The sequence below is a fragment of the Panthera uncia genome, chromosome B1, assembly GCF_023721935.1.
Source record: "Panthera uncia isolate 11264 chromosome B1, Puncia_PCG_1.0, whole genome shotgun sequence".
NCBI classification, from domain to species: Eukaryota; Metazoa; Chordata; class Mammalia; order Carnivora; family Felidae; genus Panthera; species Panthera uncia.
The window spans coordinates 29,316,442-29,341,934 of NC_064811.1; the positions used below are offsets into that span (position 1 = coordinate 29,316,442).

Sequence of the window (25,493 nt, forward strand, 5' to 3'; positions counted from 1 at the left end):
GTTAAGCATCCGACTCGGTTTCGGCACAGGTCATGATCTTATGGTTCATGGTTTTGAGCTCTGCATTGGACCTCTCCCACTTGCTCTCCTCTCTCTCTCAAAATAAATGAGTAAGCTTAAATAAAAGCATACCTATGTAATAAAGCTTCCATGAAAACATGAAAGGAGAGCTTCCAGGTTGGTGATCATGTGGAGATTTGAGGAGAGTGGAAGTTCCTGCATCTCTTCTTTCTGGCTCTTCCTGAGTGTTACCCTTTTGTAATAAACCATAATCTAGTAAGTAAAATGTTTCTGAGTTCTGAGCCACTCTAGCAAATTAATTGAACTCAGGGAAGGGGGTTGTTGGGACCTCCAATTGTCATCCGATAGGCCAGAAGCACATGAAACAACCTGGAGCTTTGGTATCTGAAAGAGGGAGAGCAGCCTAGCAGTACTGAGACTTTAACTTGTGCAATCTGATACTGTCTTTAGGTAGATTATGTTGTAATTAGGTTGAATTACAGGATACCCAGCTGGTGTTGGAACATTGCTTGGTGGTGTGGGAAAACTCCCCCGCCGCCCAACACATAACGCTGAAAATTGGTGCTTAGGTTCAACTCGTTGAACTACTATGATTTTCCACTACAATGCTGCATATTTCTAAAAGTGATCAACCAAAGAAAAGAAATTACCACCTATTCAACTGCTGGGCTTTGATTTTCCAAAGACATTGATAATACTTTCTCTCATTAAAAGAAAAATATTTCAAAGTGTACTTGTGAAATACTTCTGCATCTTTCCAACAGTTGAGTAAAGACTGGAGTTGTTAAAGTAAATATTTATTTAAAGGGAGGTTATGTTTACTTGAAGATAGGAGCATTAGGCCACCTCCATCAAATCTCAGCTAGTTATCTTCATTATGGATGAACCATGGTCATCTACTTGATTATCTCACAAATTTAGATTCTGTTTTGAAATTTCTGGCTAACTCAATACCAACCATACAGTAGGTACACAATAAATATCTGTTAAATGGAATAAAAGAGTGACTAAAACAACAGAAAGAATGAGGAGGGAACTAACATTTACTAAGGGTTTAGAAATGTGACTAGCATTATGCTACATGTTTTTAAAATATCATCTTGCTTTTCTTTAAAGAAAAATCCTGCAAGTTAGGTACACTTTGTGAATGCTTTGTACATGATAAATGCTCAATATATCACAATAACCTAACTAAATGAATCACTATAACTGCTGAACTGTGCAGGCTGTAATTTACTCAAAGGTTTTAACCCCCAAGAACATCAGAGAAGCAATTGGATTACTCATGTGCAATAGGCTTAACACTAACCTTTTTATATCCACAAATTTTGACTGGACTAGAAAAGAGTAGTTCTAGAAACTTTTTAAAAATATATAAACCATCGGCATTTGATGATACTGCTCTCTCCTAAAAAACATAAAAAATAGCAACTTTATTTCAGGGTCAGAATTTTTCCTACTATAATTGGTAAGTTAAAAAAGCTACATAATTTCCGATGAGCATACATTTCTAGTATTCCATACCAAAAACAATTCAATTTTAATATAACTATTTCAGAACTGCAATGGGAATTTATAAGGACATGTATTTTCAAGACCAAGCTGGAAAATTAATTTTAATCAGAATTGAGGGAGACCAGAACTGGACATCCACGATAAAATGATGTTTTTATACAACAAGTGAAAGAATCTCAATTTTCTATTTAAATGCTATTAACAAAGCGGGAAAAAAGCAAATTAAAAGGGCAAAATGAACAAATGAGTATACAAGATAACACTAAACAAAAAAATACTACACCATTACCACAAACTGCCAGATAAATATTTATCAAAATCTGGAAATAATTTTCACTGAGTGTAAGGCTGATGTCTGCTCATATTCATGCAGTCATCCAAGAAATATTTATTTAGCACCTTGTCCTGTGGCATAATAGGAAATTCCTTAAGGGCCTTTCGGTTACTTATAATACATTTTATAATGATTGTTGATTACAAATGAGGCCAGGAATTTGTTTTTCAGTAATAATTTAAAATGTGTATTGCCAGAAATTTATTGTTCAAGCTTAATGACTGATTGGCAAATTATATCTTTAAAAATATATAACAACTCCTGGTGTTGATTTTGTCAGTTGAATAGTCAACTGTTAGAAATGGTTTAAATGTTTCTAGTGTTTGAGTTGTACTGGTTGTTTAAGAGCACGTTTACAATATTTAAAAAGTGATTGAATCCATTTACAGATGTGAGTACATCTGTCACTAAATTAGGTTTGTTATTCTACTAAAATTCTATAAAGAAGCCTCAATTATAGTAATTTTATAAGATGATTAAAAGTCTTAGACAAAGTTTGATTTATCTGGAATGAGTGTAAGGTATTCTTTGCCTATTTGCGCACACTATCCTTCATGAGATGTTTCCCACAGTGGCTGTACCATTTTGCATTCGCACCAACAATGCACAAGACTTCCCTTTTCTCCAAGTCCTCGCCAACACTTGTTGTCATTTGGATACCAGCCATTCTGACAGGTATAAGGTATTATTTCATTGTAGTTTTGATTTGCAATTTTCTGATGATTAGAGATGTTCAGCATCTTTTCATGTGTCTTTCTGATATCTGCAGGACTTCGTTGGAAAAAGTGTCTATTCAGGTCCCTGCCCATTTTGTAATTGTGATCATTTGTTTCTTTGATGTTGAGTTGTAGAAGTTCTTTATATATTTTGGATATTAACTCCTTATTGGATATGTAATTTGTGAATATCTTCTCCCATTCAGTAGGTTGCCTTTTCATTTTATTAGTTTCTTTAATTGTGTAAAACTTTTACTTTGGTATAGTCCCACTAGTTTAATTTTACTTTTGTTTCCCTTCCCTTGGGAGACAGATCTAGAAAAATACTAAGGCTGATCTCAAAGAGATTACTATCTATATTTTCTTCTAGGAGTTTCATGGTTTCAGTTCTCACATTTAGGTCTTTAATTCATTTTGAGTTTATGTTTGTGTATGGTATAAGAAAGTCATCCAGTTTCATTGTTTTGCATGTAGATGTTCAGTGCTCCCAGCAACACTTATTGAGTAGATTTTTTCCCCCACTGTATATTCTTGCCTCCTGTGTCACAGATTAATTGACCATATAAGCATGTTTATAAATTATTTTTATATTATACGTTTTGTAGTATATCTTTAAATCCGGAATTGTGATACTATCAGTTTTTGTTCTTTCTCAAGATCGTTGTGGCTCTTCAAGCTCTTTGGTGGTTCCAGACAAATTTTGGTATTATTTGTTCTAGTTCTATAAAAAATGCTATTGGTATTTTGATAGGAATTGTACTGAATATCTTTTATGTAGTATGGATATTTTAACGATATTAGTCTTATATAAGCATGCTATAATTTTCCACTTGTGTCATTATCATTTTTTTTTATCAATGTCTTATGGCTTTCAGAGTACTTGGTTAAATTTATTCCTAGGTATTTTATCACTTTGGTATAATTGTAAATGGGGTTGTTTCCTTGGTTTTCTTTCTGCTACTTTATTATTTCTGTATAGAATTGCAACAGATTTCTATATGTTAGTTTTATATCTTTCTAACATTACTGAATTAATTTATCAGTTGTAATAGTTTTTTTGGTGGTATTTAGGATTTTCTGCAATATAGAATTTCAGGTCTCTAGTCAAAATTTTACCTTTCTCACTGATTTGTAAGCCTTTTATTTCTTGTCTGATTGCTGCGGCTAGGACTTCTAGTACTATGTTGAGTAAAAGTGCTAAGAGTGGACATCCTTGTCTTGTTGCTGATTTTAAAGGAAAAGCTCTCAGTTTTTCACCATTAAGCATCATGGTAGGTGTGGGTTTCTTATATATGGTTTTGTTATGTTGAGATATGTTCTCATTAAACCTTTGTTGAAAGCTTTTATTATGAATGGATTTGTATTTTGTCAGATGTGTTTTCTGCATCTATTGAGAGGGTCATGTGGTTTTATTCTTTCTTTTATGAATGTGATGTACCACATTGATTGATTTGGATATATCGAACCACCCTGGCATTTCTCCAATAAATACCCCTTGATCATGATGAATGATTTTTTAAATGTATTGTTAAATTTGGTTTGCAGTGGATTTCTGTACATTGTTTTTGTATCCTGCAACTTAATTCATTTCTCAATTGCCAAATTTTTTTTTGGTAGAGTCTTGAGGTTTTTTATATACAGTATCATGTTATCTGCAAATAGTAAAAGTTTTACTTCTTTGTTACCAATTTGAATGACTTTTATTCTTTTTTCTTGTCTGATTCCTGTGGCTAGGACTTCCAGTACTGTGTTCAATAAAAGTGCTGAATGGACATTCTTGTCTTGTTCCTGATCTTAGGAGAAAGTTCTCAGTTTTTTACAAGTGCATATAATGTCAGCTGTGGGTTTTTCTTATATTGCTTTTATTATGTTGAGTATGTTCCCTCTAAACCTATTTTGTTGAGGGTTTTTAGCATGAATGGATATTTTACTTTGTCAAATGCTTTTTCTTCATCTGTTGAAATGATCATATGGTTTTGATCCTTTGTCTTATTGATGTGATGTATCATGTTGATTGATTTGTGAATATAGAACCATCCTTACTTCCTAGAAATAAATCCCACTTAATCATAGTGAATGATTCTTTAATGTATTGTTGGATTCAGTTTGCTATTTTGTTGAGGGTTTCTTCATCTGTGTTCATCAGGGATATTGGCCTGTAGTTTGTTTGTTGTTGTTGTTGTTGGTTTTTTTTTTTTTTTTTTTGGAGTGTCTTTATCTGGTTTTAGTATCAGAAGGGTGGATGCCTTTTATTTTATGCCAGATAATGAAAAGATTTTTTGAAGCTTTACATAATATTATATTTCTTCAGAGAGCATTTATTTTTTCCTCTTTTAGTAGGGGAAGATGATAATCTTGACCCAATCAGGGTCTAAACTGAATTGAGTTTGTGAGGCAGTTTTGACCATGTTCTGTTAAGATTCCAATTCATACCTGCTCTGACCATATGGATCTCTCAGGATTCCAACTGGAGCTTGTATGTTCACAAGGGAACCTCTCCATGATAGTAAATAAACTTGAATCTTTGATTTCTTAGTACTAGAAGCCTACAAAAAACTCAACTCTGCTATAGAAGACTTCCCACTGAGCTTATTAGCCTACTGCCATAGGCATCATTATTCAGTAAGTTGTCTTAAAAGGGGAAACCAGCTATAGTCAGTTTTTATTTTTCCCTTCCTGGGATTTTTGTCCCTTGAGTCTCCAAATTTGCCTCCTTAGCTATACAAGAGTCCAAAATCTCTGCTGATTTATCTGTGAAAAGCATCTCTCAACTTGATCAAAGACCAGATTATTTTCAACTTATTTCCTTATGCATAGATTCTGTGAATAGCCCCAGAAAAAGAGAAGCTGTACGATATCAGCTCACATCTTGAATGTTCCTACTTCCTTAGAATATTGGCACATTTATTCCTACTGCTTTCAGCAATAGACTTTATAAATCTTTTTTTTAATCCATTGTTCCTAGCTCTTGGTGGGATGACTTTTCTTCTTCAAACTATTTCCTTATGCCATGACTTCATTTATTTACTGTATATTTCACTAGTGACTATAGACTATGGTACAGGCACTGTTCTGGGTGCTGGGAATATAGTGATGACCTAAGATTCTACACTGACAGATTCTAGTGTAAATAATTAGACACTTAAAATATATACTAATAAATATGTACATTGTTAGGTGGTGATGAATTCCTATGTTAAGAAGATACAGGGATAGAAAGTGATGATGCCATTTTATATGGGATGTTTAGAGAAGGTCTGTCTGGTAAGGAGCTATTTGATGACATAAATGAAGGTAAGACGTGTATGTCTGCACTTTGTGCTACTGACAGGGAATAGTTCCTGCAAAGCTAAAGCATTTTCATGTTTGGTGATTTTGAGGAACAAGTACGCTTGTAGCAAAGTGAGGGAGGTGAGGATTGGTGAGATGACAGAAGTAGCAGTTGGCACATTGAAACCAATTATTCCAGGGCTTCCATTTATAGATTACATTCCATTTAACAGAAATAGAAACCTATTCAGGGGTTGGTAGGAGAGACTATTTTATATTTAAGAAGATTAATTTGGCTTTTCTTATATTTAAAAAGATTAGTCTGTGATTTGTTCCACATAGTACAAGTGAGAAAAGTTGAATCTTTTGTAATCTCTCAGGTGAGATAGGTCAGTGGCCTGAACAATCTATCTAATGCAGAGTGGAGAAGTGTGGACTTTTGAGCTAGACTGCCTGCATTTAAATGCCAACTTTGCTTATCATTACCTGAATAATCTGCTTAATCTGTCTGTACCTGAGTCCTGGAAAGGGCAGAAGAGGGTAGAATGGAAAGGATAAAGAGATTTAGATATAGTGTATTTGAGATGACAGCTGGACGCTCAGTGGAAATGTAAATTACAGTCAGAAGCTCAGTGGGTAGGTCCAGGCTGGAACTAAATGCATGGGACAGACACGAATATGTACTATATTTGAAGCTATGAGATTAGATGAGTTCCTCTAGGAATTCATTTATATAGAGATGAGTATCCATGAGGGGATCCAAGATTGACTAGTGAAGAAGAAGAAAACCACATGACAGAAATATCATGGGGACCAATGCTAGAATATATTTCACAAAGGTGGGATGACCAACTGTGTCAAATGCTACAGATGGTGAAAGGTCAGGTACGATGACTGAAATGACTGAAAAGTGACCATTTGAATTACCAATGAGGTTGTTTCGACCTTATCGGGAGCAGTTAAGGTAAATGGCAGGGAACAGAAGGCTGAATGAAGAGGGTTCAGAGAGAAAATGGGAGGGGATGAAAAAGGTGGTAAGTGAGACCGTTTGCTGGAAGGGAAGATGAGATCCCCTCTAATGATATACACATGTCACTTTGATTTGATGAAGGTTAATTTTGATCCAGTCTCAGGCAATAGGATTATGGTTTGGCTTATCTGTGTTGATTGACATGACTTTATGTCTCTACCTAGTCTAGTGAATACTCCCGTTATTGAACTCAAGATCTGAGTTGTTCGTTGAAAGGATTCACAGTATTCTTTTTCAAGTATGTGAAGGGTTGGCATCTTCTCTGCAGGAAGAGTGTTCTTGATGTCATAGAATTTGAATCTTTACAAGCAGGCCCAAGCTATAATTTTGCTGGGCAAAATTTCAATGGTTTATGCTGTATTACTTCAGCATTTAAGTTACCTTGCTAGCTGACTTCTAAGCAGTTACAGCTCCACATGGTCTCTCATCCTCTATTAATCATTATGATAGCTATAATATTACATTGTATTGATTACACTGATGTCATGTTACTAAGATATTCTGAGATGTGGGGGAACAAGAGTGTAAGAACCAATACTTGTAAGTATTCTGTTTATCTGACATCTTTATTTAACATAAAAGTGTGCTAGGGCTTTCACTAACAAAATATGACAGACTGGGTAGCTTAAACAATAGGACTTTTTCTTACAGTGCTAGAGGCTAGAAGTCTAAGACCAAGATGTTAAAGAGTTTGGTTTTGTCTGAGGCCTCTCTCCTTGGCTTGCGGAAAGCCGGCGTCTTGCCGTGTCTTCACCCGGTCTTTCTTCTGTGCACATACATCCCCTGGTGTTTCTTCATGTGTCCAAATTTCCTTTTTTAGGGACACCAGTCAGATTTGATCAGAGCCCATACTAATAATCAACTCTTTAAAGGCCTCATCTCTAAATATTCCATATTCTGGGGTACTGGGGATTATGGATTCAATATATGGAGTTTGGAGGAACACAATTCAGCCCACGACCTATGGTAATCTGTTGTATTAGTGCATATTTTAAAAGAGAAGGGAAAAAAAATTGATAGAGGCAATTTGAAAACCAGTAGGAAGCCTCAGAACTTGAACCAAATGACAGCTAGAAAAACTAATACGTTAGTAAGTAATATTTATTAAACCTCTATGCAATAGATGTGTGTATGTCTATACACACATACACACACACACACACACACACACACACACATATATATATATATATATGTATGTATGTATAAAATTAGTCATCACAAAATGCCTACCAGATAGGTATTATTCCCAGTTCTCAGATAAGGACATTTAGATTCTGAACATGAATCCTATAATTCATAAAAGGTCTTGAATCTATAGAGTTATCTGAATTAAGTTTACATTCAACATATGATACCATAGCAGAGAGGATAGGAATATACAATACTAGCTTAGAACATCTGCAATAAAAATAACTGAGATATCAAACAGATAAACTTTCGTTACCTGTAATATTAATTTCTGTGCTTTGCATTTCCAAATGATTAGAGATAAACGTACACATGACAGAAAACTGTTCGCGTTATAAACTTAATTCTTCTTGTTTTAATGTTTGTGTGAGAGAGAGAGCGAGAGGGAGGGAGGGGGGGGGGGGGGGCAGAGTGAGGTGGAGACATAGAATCTGAAGCAGGCTCCAGGCTCTGAGCTGTCAACACAGAACCCGACACGGGGCTTGAAATCATGGAACACAAGATCATGACCTGAGCTGAAGTCAGATGCTTAACTGATTTAGCCACCCAGGTGCCCCTAATTCTATCTTTTGACGAGTGAATGATAATTATCAAAGTTTTGGTGCAGATAGTTTTAAGATAGTAAAGTTTTTTTTTTTTTTTTAATGTAATCTCTATGCACAATGTGGGGCTCACACTTCACAACCCCGAGACCAAGAGTAGGATGCTCTACCAGGGTGTCCCATAAGATGGTAAAAGTTTAATCATCTTTTCTCCAGAGGAATTATCAAGTTTGAGCAAACATGAAAATATCTGAACAGTACAATCTCTTCAAATAAATTTGATGCATTTTGAAAAATATTTCCTTTTGCAATATACAGTTATGTGTATTTTAGAATTATAAATTGTCCTCTAAACAACGCAAATTGGCAGCTATTAATGTACACAAGTCATATTTTGCTTCAATTGTGCTTAGTTCTGAATTCTCAATGCCATTTGGATAAATCGTCAGGTAGTGATTTGTTTAGAGGCCAAATATTTAAAATCCATGCCTCGTAATTAATCTTAGGGCTACAGAAATGAAAGAGGACCATCAATATGTGTCACATCTGTGTATATTAATCATTTAAAAGAATATTCATAATGATGTTTGGAAAAAAATGAAAGCTTGTTTGAAGTATATATAATAAATTCAAATGATTAAGAAAGAGAAAAGTTAAGATGATCAGATTTATTTCTAAATAACCTTTAACTTCAGAAAATAATCACATTCAAGTGAACTTGTAAAACAACTGAATTTTTATTCAAAATATGAGATGTCATCGTTAGCCCTTATCTTACTCTTGAAAAATGGAGACAAACATACAGGAAAGGAAGGGAAACAGAGCTATTTGATTCTAAGCTCAAGTTTCAAAAATCTTCAGAGAAGGCAGGTAAAAAACTCCAGATACTTTCCCATGGTCAATTACAGTCCATATGCCTCATCCCATAAATATTATAATTTATTAGGGATAATAGTTTTAGGTTTTTTTCCTAAGTACCATGATTTCTTGCTTTACATGAAGGCTCCCCAGCGCTGCCACCTACTTCATAAACTGACCTGCAGTTTCTTTAAAAAAAAAAAAAAAAAAAATTCTAATCAGTACAGATTTAAAGAATAAATATCACACCTCCATGGTAAACTATTTTATCACCACCAAATAGAAGTGATCAGTATTTTACAAGGAAGATATTCAGAGTATTTAAGAGTACATTCCTATACAATGACCGGACTCACAAAAGTATGGGCTTTCGTATAACAGATTCTGAAGAAGACCCTGAAAAGGGGGGTAAAATAAGTGGCTGAAATAAGACCTAGCTATATAAGATAATTTTAATCAAAACTCATCAGACCTAATAAAATTCTTAGGAAATGGATGAAAAGCTCTGTCCCTAAAGTGAACTATACTTAGACAGTATCGTCTGTTGGAGGAAAACCACCAACTCAGTAGCTGACCCTAATGTGGAGGCAAAAAACAGAGGGCTTTATCATTTATTAGGCACAGGAGGAGACTTTTTTTTTTTTTTTAAAGAGACCTGATTAAATGTGAACTGGAAGCTGCCAAAAGTGGGGTAAACTATCCCCCACTCTAAAATGGCCATATGTTGTATACTTCCAGTTAATTACGACGTTGTGGAGAAAGAGATCACAACCTTACTTAAAATAACAAGAAATGAAATACAAGGTAAAGCAATGACAAAAAAATTAAAACACAGTAACAAAACCCTGTGATAATGAATTTGTACAAAATCCATAGTAAGGAATTAAAAAAAAAATGTACAGAGCAACAGTCAGTGCAAATGGCAACCATGCCAGGTCTTCAATGCAGTGTTAAGTTTCTTCTCAGCAGCCACCTGCGAAGAACCAGAGAGTAGTGAATGCACACCGTGGATGGTTCCCTAACACCCTAAGTAAGTGTGGCCAGTGCCATGATTCGTGTTTGTTGGCTGAACATTACCTTGGGAAGCAGTCACTAGACTTTTTTTCTTAATAGGCAGTTCCTCATTAATAAGTTCTGGTCCATAGTGAACTAGAATGAATCTTAATGGACCTCCTTGGTTTTTTGTTAACTCTTGCTTCACTTGAAAACTCCAATGTTTGACAGGCAGCCACTAAAACAAATCCTTCCTCTTTACAACTTCCCTTTTCCATATGGTGGACCCTATGTAAACCTAAAAACATATGGTAACTTAATATACAAGGTTTCTCAAAGTGCAAAATGTGATACATATAATTTCATAGGCTTCAGTTAAAACGTTTTATACAATACAGTACAGTTTGAGATTTCCGCTCATAAATTACACCATTCAACAGACAACTACTGTAAAAGCCTGGCTGACTCACAGTAACCCAATGCCTTCTTACACAAGGTTAATACACTTAAACGGTACAAATTTTGTTCAGGCCAAAAACATAATCTTACACATCACATATGTACATATACATTTTAAAATGCTATTTAAATGCTTATGTATAGCTAGACAAATCTCACAAACCATGAATTACTGTTTGGTTTCCGGTTTGCACGCAAACACTGTATACAATATTACAAAAAAATAATCTGCAAAACTATTTTATCTCTTTCTGCAAGACCTGCTCACCCTGTAAGTCTTTTGGAAGGGCTCTTGTCCGCTGCAGAACCAGGCTAAGTTCTTCAATAACCTTTGATGGTAACTTACTATCAGAGTCTAAAACAGCTTTGCCATTGCTGTCCTCGGGTTTCCTCCATGTCTTGGGGGCTTTCTGGCTTTTCTGTTGCCCGTGAAGGACCTCAGCCTCCGTGTCCTCCAGACAGTTGAAACTCCGATGTTTTCTGGTTCTAGTTCGAAGTTTCTCGTCCTTGTGCTCCAGGCACTGGGCCACCATGGAGGCTCTCTCCCTTAAGCTGCCATCCCCAAGCTCTTGGTCACGCTTTTCACTGAGCCTCAGCCGTTCCAGCTCTGCTCTCGCACTCTGAAAATAAAATACAACATCTCAGGAGAAAGCAGGAATCGGTACAATTTACATTGAAAACACATTCCACAGAAACGTGCATGCTTCTTATTTTGAGCTTATTTCTGTGACTTAGGTTCTAACTTTACTTTGACACAAGTGGCATGTCAGAATTCACTGACCAAGAGATCAATACAGTCATCTTACAGCTATAAAATCAAATGAAAGGTAGACCATGGAAATTCATTTTAACATACACTTAAATTATAGCTTCAAAGAGGTCTCTCAGGTTATTCAGATTGACTCTCATCGCCTTTTTAAAAAAATTTATTTAAATCCAAGTTAGTTAAATAGTGTAATAATGGTTTCAGAAATAGCAGCTAGTGATTCATCACTTACATAAAACACCCGGTGTTCATCCCAACAAGTGTCCTCCTTAATGCCAACTGCCTATTTAACCCATCTCCCGACCCAACACCCCTCCAGCAACTCTGTTTGGCCTCTGTATTTAAGTCTCTTATGGTTTGCCTCCCTAGTTTCACCTTATTTTTCCTTCCCTCCCCCTATGTTCATCTGTCTTGTTTCTTAAAATTCCACATATGAGTGAAATCATATAATATTTATCTTTCTCTGACATTTTGCTTAGTTAATACATTCTAGTTCCATCCACATTGTTGTAAATGGCAAGATTTCATTCTTTTTGTTGGCCAATATTCCATTGTATGTATGTATGTATGGGTATATACCACCTCTTCTTTATTCATCAGTCAATGGACATTTGGGCTCTTTCTGTAATTTGGCTATTGTCAATAGTGCTGCTATAAATATTGGGGTGCATGTGCCCCTCTGAGTCAGCATTTTTGTATCCTTTGGATAAATACCTAGTAGAGCAATTACTGGGTTGCAGGGTAGTTCTATTTTTAATTTTTTGAGAAACCTCCATACCGTTCTCCAGAGTGGCTGTACCAGTTTGCATTCCCACCAGCAGTGCAAAAGAGATTCTTTCTCCGCATCCTTGCCAACATTTGTTGTTTCCTGATTTGTTAATGTTAGCCATTCTGACAGGTGTGAGGTGGTATCTCATTATGGTTTTGATTTGTATTTCCTGATGATGAGTGATGTTGAGCATTTTTTCATGTGTTGCTTGGCCACCTGGATGTCTTCCATGGAGAAGTGTCATGTCTTTTGCCCATTTCTTTACTGGATTATTTGTTTTTGGGTGTTGAGTTTGAGAAGTTCTTTATCGATTTTGGATACTAACCCTTTATCTGATAGGTCATTTGCAAATATCTTCTCCCATTCTGTCAGTTGCCTTTCAGTTTTGTTGTTTCCTTCGTTGTGCAGAACCCTTTTATTTTCATGAGGTCCCAATAGTTCATTTTTGGTTTTGTTTCCCTGGCCTCTGGAGACAAGTCTAGTAAGTTGCTATGGCCAAGGTATTGACTTTCATTTCAAACTTGCCTCTTCCAATTCATTTCTGCTTAAATGTGTCATATGTTGGTATATGTGTAATTCCTACAGTGTCATGTACGTGGCTATAGGATTTGGGGACACACCCTATACTTGTACTACAGCCCCCTCTTTGAGACTCACAGTACATATTAGTATATTAAAGATGTTGAGCAGGTCTATGGCAGAGAAATATGTTTGACTTCTTTTTCTGCTCTTTTCCTCCTCCTCTAATACCCGACCAGTGAAATCCTTCCTCCCACACGATGTCTTTTAGAATCCTGCAGATCCAGTATTTCTGAAAATACTGAAATAACTGAAAATACTGAAATTAATGTGTATTAATATATAACTTAAATATATTCCTATTAAATATAAATATTAAATATAAATTGATAATATTAAATATATATTTATGTATTAAAACTCACTTTTGGATCCGAGAATTAGAGCACACGTTCATTCGCTGAACTATAAAGGCGTGTTTTCTTAACTAGTGTTCAGGATGTCTTATGACTGGGCAATTTCTGGCATACAGAACTCTCATCAGATCATCAAAGAGTTGGGGGATATAGCTCAGGGGTAAAGCATCTGACTGCAGATTATCAGAGCACAACAACTGAATAAAGTGTAAGACAGAGGAACAAACAACAGACAATCAAGCATATGGCAGTGTGGAGCCACTGAACAAGGAAGGAGACCCAACAAACTGGATCAGAGTGTAGGTGGAGTAGAAAAAGAAGTTATTTTTCTTTTCACAAGAAGAATTGAAGAAATGTCTTTGAAAGTTCCCTGGTAAAAGGTGCAAAACCTAGAAAGCAAATATCTGAAGGAGAATTTGAGTTATGAATGTTGAAACAAGATGAAATTTTAATCTGGTATTATGTGTGACACTGAGTGGCATAAATGGAAGAGACACTCAATATAATTATGTTTAAAAGACAACTCCCCAACTTTCTCTCTTCTTCTCCGCAGTGCTTACTCGTGTGATTATCCGAATGCCCTGCTACCAAGTTGACTCAATGCAAGCAGAGGGTTTTGATTTGTTCACTGAATGTGAACCCAGTATAGTGCCTATACTTAGGATATGATTGCTAACCTTTCAAATATTGAATAAAGTTTTAAAATTTTTAAAATATGCAACACAGTTTTTTATTTTCTTAAATTCCATTCAATCCAGACGTGAAATTAAAACATACAAACTCAGGCTGAATATAAATATTTTCACAAATATATTTTATAACTTGGAGTTTTGTGAAAAAAAAATTATGCTTATATATCTCAGGGAAATACATTTCATCTCCTCTAAAAACTGATGAAATATTTAGTACCTAGCTTAATTCCAAAGTTTCACTAGACTACGTTAAAATATGGAGACAGCTGTGATGTTTGCACCATGTGAATGTAATTAATGCCACTGAACTACACTTAAATAGGATTAAAATGAACAGTTTTATGTTACGTATATTTTACCAAAACAAAATACCCCTCCCCCAAGATGAAAGATTAATGAGAATGATGGCTAACCAGCATAGGGATACGACTGGGAGTTTATAAATAAATATCAACCACGGTAAGACTTACTTGGCATCTATTACCCAGGGAAAACTAAGGAGCAATATAGACTTTTTTCTTATTGAAGTATAGTTGACACACAATGTTACATTAGTTTCAGGTATACAACACCGTGATCTGACAAGTCTATGTTGTGCTGTGCTCACCCCAAGTGTAGCTACCATCTGTCATCCTACAACACCATTACACTATCACTGACCATATTCCCTGTGCTGTGCTTTTACTCCCATGATCTATTAGTTCCGTAACTGGAAGCCTGTATCTCCCTCTCCCCTTTATCCATTTTGCTCATTCCCAACCCTCCTTTCTGGAAACCATCAGTTTGTTCTCTGTATTTATGGGCAGGTTTCTGTGTTTTGTTTTTCAGACTCCACATAGAAGTGAAATCACATGGCATTTGTCTTTCTCTGACTTCATTTAGCACCATATCTTCTACGTCCATCCATGTTGTTGCAAATGGAAGATTTCATTTTCTTTGGCTGAATAATATTCCACTGTATACATACATAACACTTCATCTATTTATCTATGGACGCTTGGGCTGCTTCCATAATTTGGCTATTATAAACAATGCTTCAATAAACACGGGGGCATTTATCTTTTTGAATTAATGTTTTCATTTTCTTTGGATAAATACACATTAGAATTACTGGATAGTATGTCTAATTTTCTGAGGAACTTCCATACTGTTTTCCATGGTGGCTGCACCAATTTACATTCCCACCAACAGGGGAGTGTGCACCAGGGTTCTTTTGTCTCCACAGTCTCACCAACACTTGTTATTTGGGTACTAGCCATTCTGACTGGTGTAAGGGGTTATGTTATTGTGGCTCTGATTGGCCTTTCTCTGATAATTAGTGATGCTGAGCATCTTTTCATGTGTCTGTTAGCAATCTGCAAGTCTTCCCTGGAAAAATATCTATATAGAAGTGTTTAATGGGTAAGATTCTAGATCACCATTTCCTGCTTGAACTGCTCATCATTCTTCATTGCTCATTATTTGTTTCACAAATATTCTTAAAATTTTTTTTTTGAAATAATTATCCCATATTGTCTTCCAAGTTCCTTATTCTTTTGATTCAAATGTTAACCATGTACTAGGCATTATTCTAATAAATTCTCAACTATGATATCATTGAATCCTCACAACAGCCATATGAGGTAGAGCCTTTTATTATCCCTACATGCTTGCAGATAAAGAGGCTGAGTACAATGAACTCCGGAGGTAGCCAAATCACAGGTAGGAACTAGTATGTGCATTTTTTTTGTTTATTTCTGAGAGAGAGAGAATCCAAAGCAGGCTCCAGGCTCTGAGCTGTGAACACAGAGCCATGAGATCATGACCTGAGCGGAAGTAGGATGCTCAACCGACTGAGTCACCCAGGGGCCCCTCTGGTGTGTGCATTCTTAAGTACCATGTTTGGCACTCGTGTGTGATCTCCTTTGGCCCATTTCTTTCTCTGGCTTATTCAGCTAGCTCACTACTAATTCACTCAATTAATTTTGGAAGTGGATTTTTCCAGGATGACTGCCTGCCTGAGTGAGGTATTCTCCTCCAACTTTCAATAAAACCTCATGAAACCAAGACATGAAATGGGGCATTACCAAATGGCCAAAGCACCAAATTTGCCAATCTGCCAACACCTTGTTTGAAAAACAATTCTTGAATACATCCACTGATGTGACTATGAATATATCCTATTTAGCAGTATTTTAAGCCATTTTCCATTTTTAAAACAAAGGACCAAAAGTGATTATTTTATAAATGTATTTTCTTAAATATTTACATGAATCTAATTCTGTGACAAACATTTTAATGGTTCATATGCAATTTTCAATTTCTATTAATAGTGTTTTAATGCTTTTTAAACTTCCAATGTTTTCCCAACACTAGAGCATTTAAAATCTTTCTCTGCCAAATTTGTTGAATCACCCCGTGTGCAAAATTTACAAAGAGGTTAATTTAGCTTAATCATAAATTTTCTAGCAGTTAATATTTCATGGAATTATTTTAAGAGCTTATCACCAGGTCTTTATAGTTTGGAGTTTATCAGTTTTCTGATCTTAAGTATGATAAAAAAGAAAAAAATTGTCTCTGAAATTCTGGATTTGAGAATAGTTAACAAATTATTATACTATATATTTAGTCATCATCCTAATCCTATACTGGATACTGGTTAATGTTTTTTGATTTGCTTTGCTCCATAACTCATCCCAAGGCAATGTCAGAGAAGCTGGGGTAACAGGTTTGTCTTGTTTGTTTAAACTGTTTCCTAATGTGAGTTCCTGGGAAATGGGACTCTTAGAATTTTGAAATTCTAGATTATTTTAGGAACCCATAATTGTGCAGAACGCTTAAAAATTTTTTTTAATATAAGTGCAGAAGGAAATAAACCGTTATTTCAAAGCTTTTATCTTTTAGTGAAGAGGAATATTACATTGGGATAAATGTTCAAGGAAAGATATACATAGAAAAAAATTTTAAATCTGATCACTAAGTTAAAATAGCTTTAGTCTTTTAAAATTTAAGAGAGAGATTCAAACCACTCAGTCCCAAACCTAGGCTTGAAGAATTTCTTTTTTTTTTTTTTTTTTTTTTTTTTGCTTGGAGGGGCTCAACTAAAGCACTGAAACATGCATTATTCCCAAAGCATCTAATGAGGTTTAAGTGCAAACAGCTCATGTCCTTTCCTGAAGAGACTAAACTTCAAGTGAAGATTGATGCTACTTATGTTCTCCCCACCCCTGCCCCTCAAGGTGAGAAGGAGAACAAAGCCGCTGTCCTGAAAGATGCCACATCATTTTTACTGACGCTCAGGGGTCATCTTGCAGTTCCTTAAATTAACTGTGACACCGCATCAGTTCCCAAACCACTGGGATTTGACTGTGTTACTAGAAAGTATAGTTACTACGGATCCAGACATAATTGGCCCTGGGCTCATCCTAAGCGTGTTAGAAGTGAACTTGTATGACTAATTTGAGACTGTAATTTTACCATATGGACCTCTGAATACATATTTAAAGTTGCCTATGTTACAGATAAGAAAATAAGTGGCATTATGCATATTTAATTGGCCTGCCAATGACATTATTAAAACTCTTTAAGAAAACTTAAGACATAAAACTTAAAGAGGAGCATAGGGTTATTCATACATAATGTTTTCTTGCAGGATATGATTTGTATACCATGCTTTACAAAGATTACTGTTGAGTTTTTGAAGCCAAAGAAACAATTAATGTACTGAATCATATTACGACATAAGAAAACAAAAGTTATAATTAATATAAAACAAATAAAATCTGAACCTACCTCAATATTTTTCCTGGCTTGGGTTGCACATCTCTCATGCTGGATTGGAATTAGAGGCAAACCTCCGATTTTGGGATTTTTGGTTATAGAACGTTTTCGTTCCTTTCCAGCTGGTGGCAATATGTCATTTTCATGCTGTGGAAACACAATTTCTCGCTGTTGGTGTGTTATTTTATTATGTAGTAGATCATGTTACAGTTACTTGGCTCCTTTTCCCATATTTCCAAATCAAATGATCTGCTTTCCATGAGAATGCCATTTGTAACTATGATGTTGACTCTGGTAGCAGCATCGCTTGAGGATGTAAAACTCTTAAGTGAACAGAACTTTGAGGTCTCCATTCAAAGTTTCAGATACATGGCTTATGTACTACTTATCAAATCAAAAGGAGGAAAATATTTGATGAAACTGGCAAATCTCTTTGTGGGAGAAAAATAACACACTTGTCTATTTTTCTAGGCCCTGTAATCAAAGTAACTATGCACATATTTTCTCCCTCTACTAAAGACAATTTTAGTGTAAAAATAATTTGACCTTATAGACCTCAAATCAACCTAAGGCATGGCCATCAGAAACATCAGCCTCATTTTATGACCTTTTGAAAAATGTTACTTTTTCATCTAATTGAATTCCAAAGAAATTACCTTGCACACATTTATACTGAAAATCATTGTACAACCGAGTATGGCACATTTGTTCTCAAATTATTGACTACATATTCTGGCCAACTGAGCAATTATAGATATGACTGGAGAAAAATTAATTTTGCATTGGGGAGAAATATCCACAGGTAAAAATATAAGCTCTTGAGTGATAAATCCATCAGATATGCATATAAAAGAAAAATATTTAAAGAATTTTTCTACTCCTCAGGGTAGATTAACTTTCCAGAAGTTGGCAAAAGGAAATTGATTTTCAGACAACAATCTATGAAAGAACTACAGAATACCAATTATAAAATGATAAGCTTTATGGATGTTCTGTTGAAATGAAAGCCTTTTGGTAAACTGTCTAGCTAAAACCTATTCTTTTTTTCTCTCTCTATTCTTAAGATTCAGCACATTCCTGCCTTTTATTTCAATTAGTATTTTAATGTATTTTATAGCAAAGGATTCAACAAGTATTTGCTGTGTACCCATATATAATGGCAAGATTATATTGAGGGACATACACCACCAGACTTTGTGATTATCAGTGTATATAATCTCACAACATATATACTACATATAAATAAAATCTCATTTAATCTTCAATGATCCTACAGTGCAGATCTTTATTATGAGACTGAGTGTATATGCATCAGATCTACCCTTGAGTTTTAGTGAAGTGTTTATTTTGGCTCAGCAAATCTATAATGGTAGATTATAAAATATTTCAGAAAGAAAGTTACAAGCTTCATAATGCTATTTTTATGTCAAAGCCCTAAACTTGGTAAAAATAATTTTGATATTATATAATTGGGATGTTCCCAACATGTAAAGCTAAAAGAAAACTGGCTGGAAAGGAATTCACTAACCCTATGGATTATGCTTACACTTTATATAGTACATGTGTTAAATGATAGAGAAATCAAAGAGCAAACACAGTCTTGCTTTTTCTGACGTGATATACACAGTGTTCTGTGTACTGGCTAACTAGTTCTTATCAGATGAATCCAAGAGGTATTTTCCCCAACAGTACAAAACACTGTATCTGAGGAATATATTATGACATTCATAGTTTTCTATAAATGATCTTAAAGGTCCTACACTTTATGGATCACATGGCTGAGGATCATACTTTCATTATTATAACCAGTGATCACACCCCAAAATCTTCAGTTCTGTCTCCCGCTATTTTTTCCCCATCCTTCCAGCCTTGAGGTATAACTGACAAAACTGTAAGATATTGAAAATGTACAATGTGACAATTTGATATATGTATACATTGTGAAAGAATTCCCCCCAATTAAGTTAATTAATACATCTATCACCTCACTTTTTTTTTTTTTTTGGTGAAAACATTCAAGTTCTATTCTTAGCAAATTTCAATTATACAATACAGTATTAACTGTATCAACAGTGACCATTTTTTATACTTGATCTTCAAACCTTATTCATCTTATAGCTGAAAGTGTGTAAACCTTCACCTATTCTCCCTACCCACCCAGCAACCACTTTGTTGTGTCTATGAGTTAAACTTTCATTTTTAAATTCCACACGTAAGTGATACTTGCAGTCTTTGTCTGGCTTATTTCACTCAGCATAATGTCCTCCAAATTCATCCATGTTGTCAAAAATGACAAGACTTCTTTCTTGTTTGAGGGTGAATAATATCTGAATGTGTGTGGGGGAGCATATACATACACACACAGATCTTTTCTTTATCCATTTGTCCTTAGACACGTAGGTCATTTACATACCTTGGCAACTGTGAGTAATGCTGCAATGAATGTGAGGTGAGCCTGCCTCTCTCTCTTTCTGACCCTGACCTCTTACAACTTAATTCAGCTTCATTCACCCCTTTAGACTCCTTAAGACATCCAAATCCATTCTCTTACTTCTCTACTGTCTCTACCATCATTCTACTTTCCACATTACCCTCCACTTCCTTCAGAGTCCGTCTTAGATTTCACAGTCTATAAGGATACTCACCTCCTTATAAATATCTCCACATCCTGTGCTGCTTCCTTTCATCATCCCTGCCTGGCAAGGCCCCCAAACTGGTTAAACCCAATTCTACTTGCTTTATGAGAGAGCCTACCAACCGATGAAGAAAGAGAGAAAGATGCTCTCTCTTACAGATACATCTCACTTCAGATTTAACCTTAAATTTCAAGTAAGCACTCAGCATTAAGTTGAAGTTCTACTTTGGGCAATTGGCTTCCTCACTCTCTGAAGATTATTTCTCACCTTTCCTCTATATTGACCATATAGTATGGCACACTGAGTATTTATGACTAGAGAAAAGTTCTTAGTAATCAGAAGAAATAGTTGGAAGAGAAGGGAGCCTCACTTACGTGGCTGTAAAATGCAGGGAGGGTGGTAGATTTCCTAGTAGAAAAATGAAATTCTTTAATGATTACTAGTAATTTTTAAAATCAGTGAACTGATCATCAGTGAGTTAGGGAGGGGATATTGGAAGTGTAGTGGTAGAGGAAATTCATAAACTGGGACTATATGATCTGCTTATTACCTTCCTCATCTTTTATATCTTTCTTCACACAGCCCTTCATGATGTTCATGGAACAAAGATTATGACCACATCTCAGGACCTTGCACCTGCTGGCCCCTATACTAGAACACTCTCCCCACTCCTGCATTACCTGCTCCCTAATTTCAGACAGGTGTCAGCATACCTGTCAGCTGTTTAGAAAGGCATTTTCCTGAGAACATTTCCTAGTTAGTGCCCTTCCTTACCCCAGTCACATCCTCTCCTTTCTGTTGCTTATTATTGTATCACACTAATATCTATTTGAAATTTTGTCAAATTATGTTCTCTCCCTGTCTTATTTTAGAAATACTACCTAAGCATGTATTTTGTAAGTGGGATTGGGTTCTATGGTGCAAGTATACATCTAGGTCTAATAAGACTGACAGAGCCTTTCTTGTCATCAAGTGTACATTTTAGTCGGAGAGGCAGACATGAGAAATCTAATTACACAGTACTTTCTAATTAGTGCTACAACTGAGGTAAAGAATGCTAAGGGTTCCTCTAGCCTGAGATCTGACTGGTCTGAAGATCAGGGAGAGTTTCTCTGAGAATGACACATCAGGTGAAATCTAAAGGGCTTTTGAAGCAGGAGTGAAAATGGGGATGGATATTATAAAAGTATTCTGCACACCAGTAAGAACTCATTGTAAGAAGCACTTAACTGTTGGTGTGTGTGTTAACATATATGTATACACACACACACACACACACACACACACACACACATACATAAAACAACATTTGCTAGTTTTCTGCCTCCCTGTGGAGGTGAGCCATTAAATCCTTAAATCCAAGAAGGCCTTTTTGTTTACCTTAATCCTAAGCAGTGGAAAGAACAGAGGAAAAGTAATTGGGCTGAATCCCTAAGGCCAGGACAAGGAAGGATAGCTGAGGCAGGGGGGAATAAGCTGTCCATGAGAGCAACCTCTGCTTTCTGGCTATTTATACCTTGATTTTCAACCACAGAGACTAGTGACTTCAATCATAAAAACAAATCAGAGTAGTTGTACCACAGACACTATAATACTTTTGACTCTAGGGTTCCAATTTTACTAAAACACTTCAAATCTAGTTTACATTTTTTTTAAGGACTTAAATATCTGAATTTCTAAAAAGGCACAAAAAAGAGGAAAAGTCTCTAAAAAGTTAAGTCTTTTCCTGCGTATGTGTTTTCAGGTAGTAACCTCAGCGTCAGACTGAGAAGAGCAGTGTTTATTAACCACTGGAAAGGTTAATAAATTAAATGAACACAGAAAATGGTTTTCAAAACAAGTAAGGGCCAGATTTGGGGGTGAATTAACTTCCCACTTATAAGAGAAACAGGGAAGTGCGTCCTCAGTAATAAAGAGTGGCAACTTAATCGTTACCAGTGAATTTCAATGCTCTTATGGGAAGCACTTCTGGGAATTCAGCCAGACAAGGTAGTGGGGAGAAAACCAATCCTATTAATGAGACTATTAACCCTTCTCACAAAGACAGAGTCCTCCTCTAGAGAGGAGACTAAATGGGGAACTGAGTATAGGTATTAGCTTCTGGCACTCCTGGGTTTGAACTACTAAACTGTATGGTGCTAAGCAAACATCTATAAGCAAAGTCATGCATGGTTTGTTACAAAGAATACAAGAGTTAGCTCTTCTGAAGTATCCAGCACAGAGTAAGTATTAAAGAAATGTGGGCTCCTGTCCTTGTTTCTGGAAAGGCTAGAGTGGGGGGAGTAGGTGAGCCATGGGGAGAACAAGAAGAAAGAGGCACGCTTTTCTAAATGAAGATGAATGTGGGACTCTGGTAAACAGGTCCCTCTTTCTTACACTACCATCTTGAAGCAATACACCTCTCCAAAGGTAAGGAGTTGCTGGAGCACCAAAAAAGAAGCCTCTAGAAAGAGAGTAACTCTCTTTCAAAGGGTAATGGATCAATTTGGATTCTCGTATGTTTGAAAAACCATATGAGGGCCGCCCGGGAAGGGGGGGGGGGGGGGGGGGGTTCTCTTGGTTACGCATCTGACTGCAGCTCAGGTCACGATCTCATGGCTCCTTAAGTTCAAACACCACATCAGGCTCTGTGCTGACAGCTCAGAGCCTGGAGCCTGCTTCGGATTCTGTGTCTCCCTCTCTGTCTCTGCCCCTCCCCTTCAAAATAAGCATTACAAAAAATAAAAAAAAAAAACATGAATGAGAAAATAAAAGTATACACATAAGACTCTTATTAAAAAGGCTTTCGAAATCCCACTAACATTTCCTACAAGCAGTCGTTCTACTTGGCTGGAGAGCTGAGACAGATGTCGTACCTGGGCGATAAAGACACTGGCCATCCACTCCGTCTGAGTTTGTAAGTTATCACAACAAATGTGCCTGTAAAACAAGGTTTATAAAATACATAATTCATAAAGCCAGAAGACTGTTCTCCAGTGTGTTTGTTTGGTTATTAAATGATCAGAAGCCTCTGTGGGTTTCTCCTGATTCATGAGTTAATACAATCAAAATGGGAGTATTTCAGTATAAGTTGCTTCAGGCTTCTGTTAAATGTGCAATATCAAAATAATAGTATAAATATGCTAGTTTAAACAAAATACAGCTACAGGCTTTGGTAACTGCTGAAGAATGATCGGCAATATTTCTGGAAAGGCAGAAAGGTCACTGTCATTTACTTTTTCATGTACATGATGTTAAACACATCTTTTCCCCCAGAAACTCTGAGTGTAAGACGAAAAATATGTGCACATTTTCTTAAGAGCATACTTTGTAAAAAGGCTTAGACTGTCTCCATCATTAGGATTATAAACATTTAATACCCGCAAGACTCATGAAAAATGAACCAAATGAAAAACTACTACTGCATGTCCAATAACACTGACTCAGTAACCTTTTATTGAAAACCTATATAAAACAGAGATCTTGCCCTCAAGGTTCACACATTCTATTAGAGGAGCTAGGCACGTAAACAAATAAATTACAGCAGAGTGAGAAAAAGAGAAAGTATTGTTGACACAAATACAGAAAGAGCACACTTGGGGATGCGATAAAGTTTTCTTAGAAAATTTTCTTTTTCTAAGTGTTGTTAAAATGACCTGGATATTTCAATGTAATTACATACTCTTTATATTCCTGTATGAAAAACAATTTGGGAAAAAAAAACGTCAACATGAAATTTGTAAAAATTTCATGCTTCCTTCATTAGATTCTCATAAAGACATTGTCCCTTTCCATTACCATGTCCAAAACAACGGTCCTCTCTATAATTCTGCACCCATGTGTGCAAAATACTATCGATGCCAAGAAGAAATAAGTAATGATTAGAGGGGAGAGTTATCAGACTTTTGGGGCATCTGAGCTGTAACCTGAAAGAATGACGGTTGTGTCTACCACATTAGCAGGAAGGGGATGGGAGTGGGAGGTATGGGAGCAGCATATAGTGTGAAGAAGGCTCAGTAAGGGGGCTATCTACACTGAACATGCAGAGATGAAGGACGAAGGGATGTATGGTGAATCACAGATTACTGCTTTATCAGTAAGTAAAAAAGGGAAAGCCTTGGGAGATGAAGCTCATGGAAGGCTGTGCCAACAATCCTGCACGTTATTCTTTAGCTATAGGATTCGTTGAAGAGCTTTAATGCAGGAAAGAAACACAACACATTTAGAAAGCCTCTTTGGTGGTTGGGTAGAGAATATTCTAGAAAATAAAAATAAAATTAAAGGCATGAAGAACACTTAGGATGACTAGAATAAAACCATGCAGATGAATGAAGGTGTGGCCTGATAAGGGAGATAATTAAGAGGCAGATCCAGTTTGGCTTAGTGATTGATCAGACACAGCTAGGGCTGAAGAAAGAGACATCCAGTATAGTCTCTAGGGAGACTGGCTAGACCCTATGAGATCAATGGAAAAATGTACATATATGGAAAGAAATGGTTTGAGGCTAAGATTTTTTTTTATACTCAGTTTTGCCTAGTTCTTTTCCTTCATATGAAACTGAATTCCGCCTGCTTATTCCATAAAAGCTGGGATTCCACACTCATAAAAGAACTAGGAAGAAATCAGATATATTTTCTCTTAAGAGGCACTGGCAGGTAGGACACATAGGATTGAAATGGACCTAAAGCTTGAAGCAAATCTATTTTCTTCTCAGACTAAAATACTTAAAAACAAAAACAAAACAAAAACAAAACAACCTAATTTCACTTAGGTGAAACATTTCCTATCTGTAGATCTACCTGCCGATAACATTGTTTAGTAAAGTTATCAATATCTCAAATCCAAAAACTGCCAGCAGTTAACTTACCAGTGATGTTTTTCGGAATATGCTGTCAATCCCCAACTAAATCACATGGGAAAAAACACATAAACATACATATTAAAAAATATCAACTGTACAAAACTAAAAGAAGGATTAGATGTTAAGGAGGTGATACTTAATGGTGGCAATGTGTAATATAGAACAG

At 35.9% G+C, this 25,493-nt stretch overlaps 1 protein-coding gene across 3 annotated transcripts in view; it reads right to left on the reverse strand.

Moving 5' to 3' along the window:
• Window positions 1-1,374: 1,374 nt before the first annotated feature.
• Window positions 1,375-25,493, reverse strand: part of ARAP2 (ArfGAP with RhoGAP domain, ankyrin repeat and PH domain 2) — a 185,029-nt gene continuing 160,910 nt past the window's right edge. For 2 of the 3 annotated variants that reach the window (XM_049630420.1, XM_049630418.1), the window contains 5 exons: window positions 25,334-25,369; window positions 23,342-23,405; window positions 17,863-17,997; window positions 11,198-11,549; window positions 1,375-1,429 (listed from right to left, as the gene is read on the reverse strand). In XM_049630420.1, coding sequence (XP_049486377.1) covers window positions 1,386-1,429; window positions 11,198-11,549; window positions 17,863-17,997; window positions 23,342-23,405; window positions 25,334-25,369 — 631 coding nt within the window. In that variant the 3' untranslated portion in view covers window positions 1,375-1,385. Of the gene's footprint in view, window positions 1,430-9,689; window positions 11,550-17,862; window positions 17,998-23,341; window positions 23,406-25,333; window positions 25,370-25,493 lie in introns of those variants that run through there. The other variant, XM_049630419.1, reaches the window with a different exon arrangement.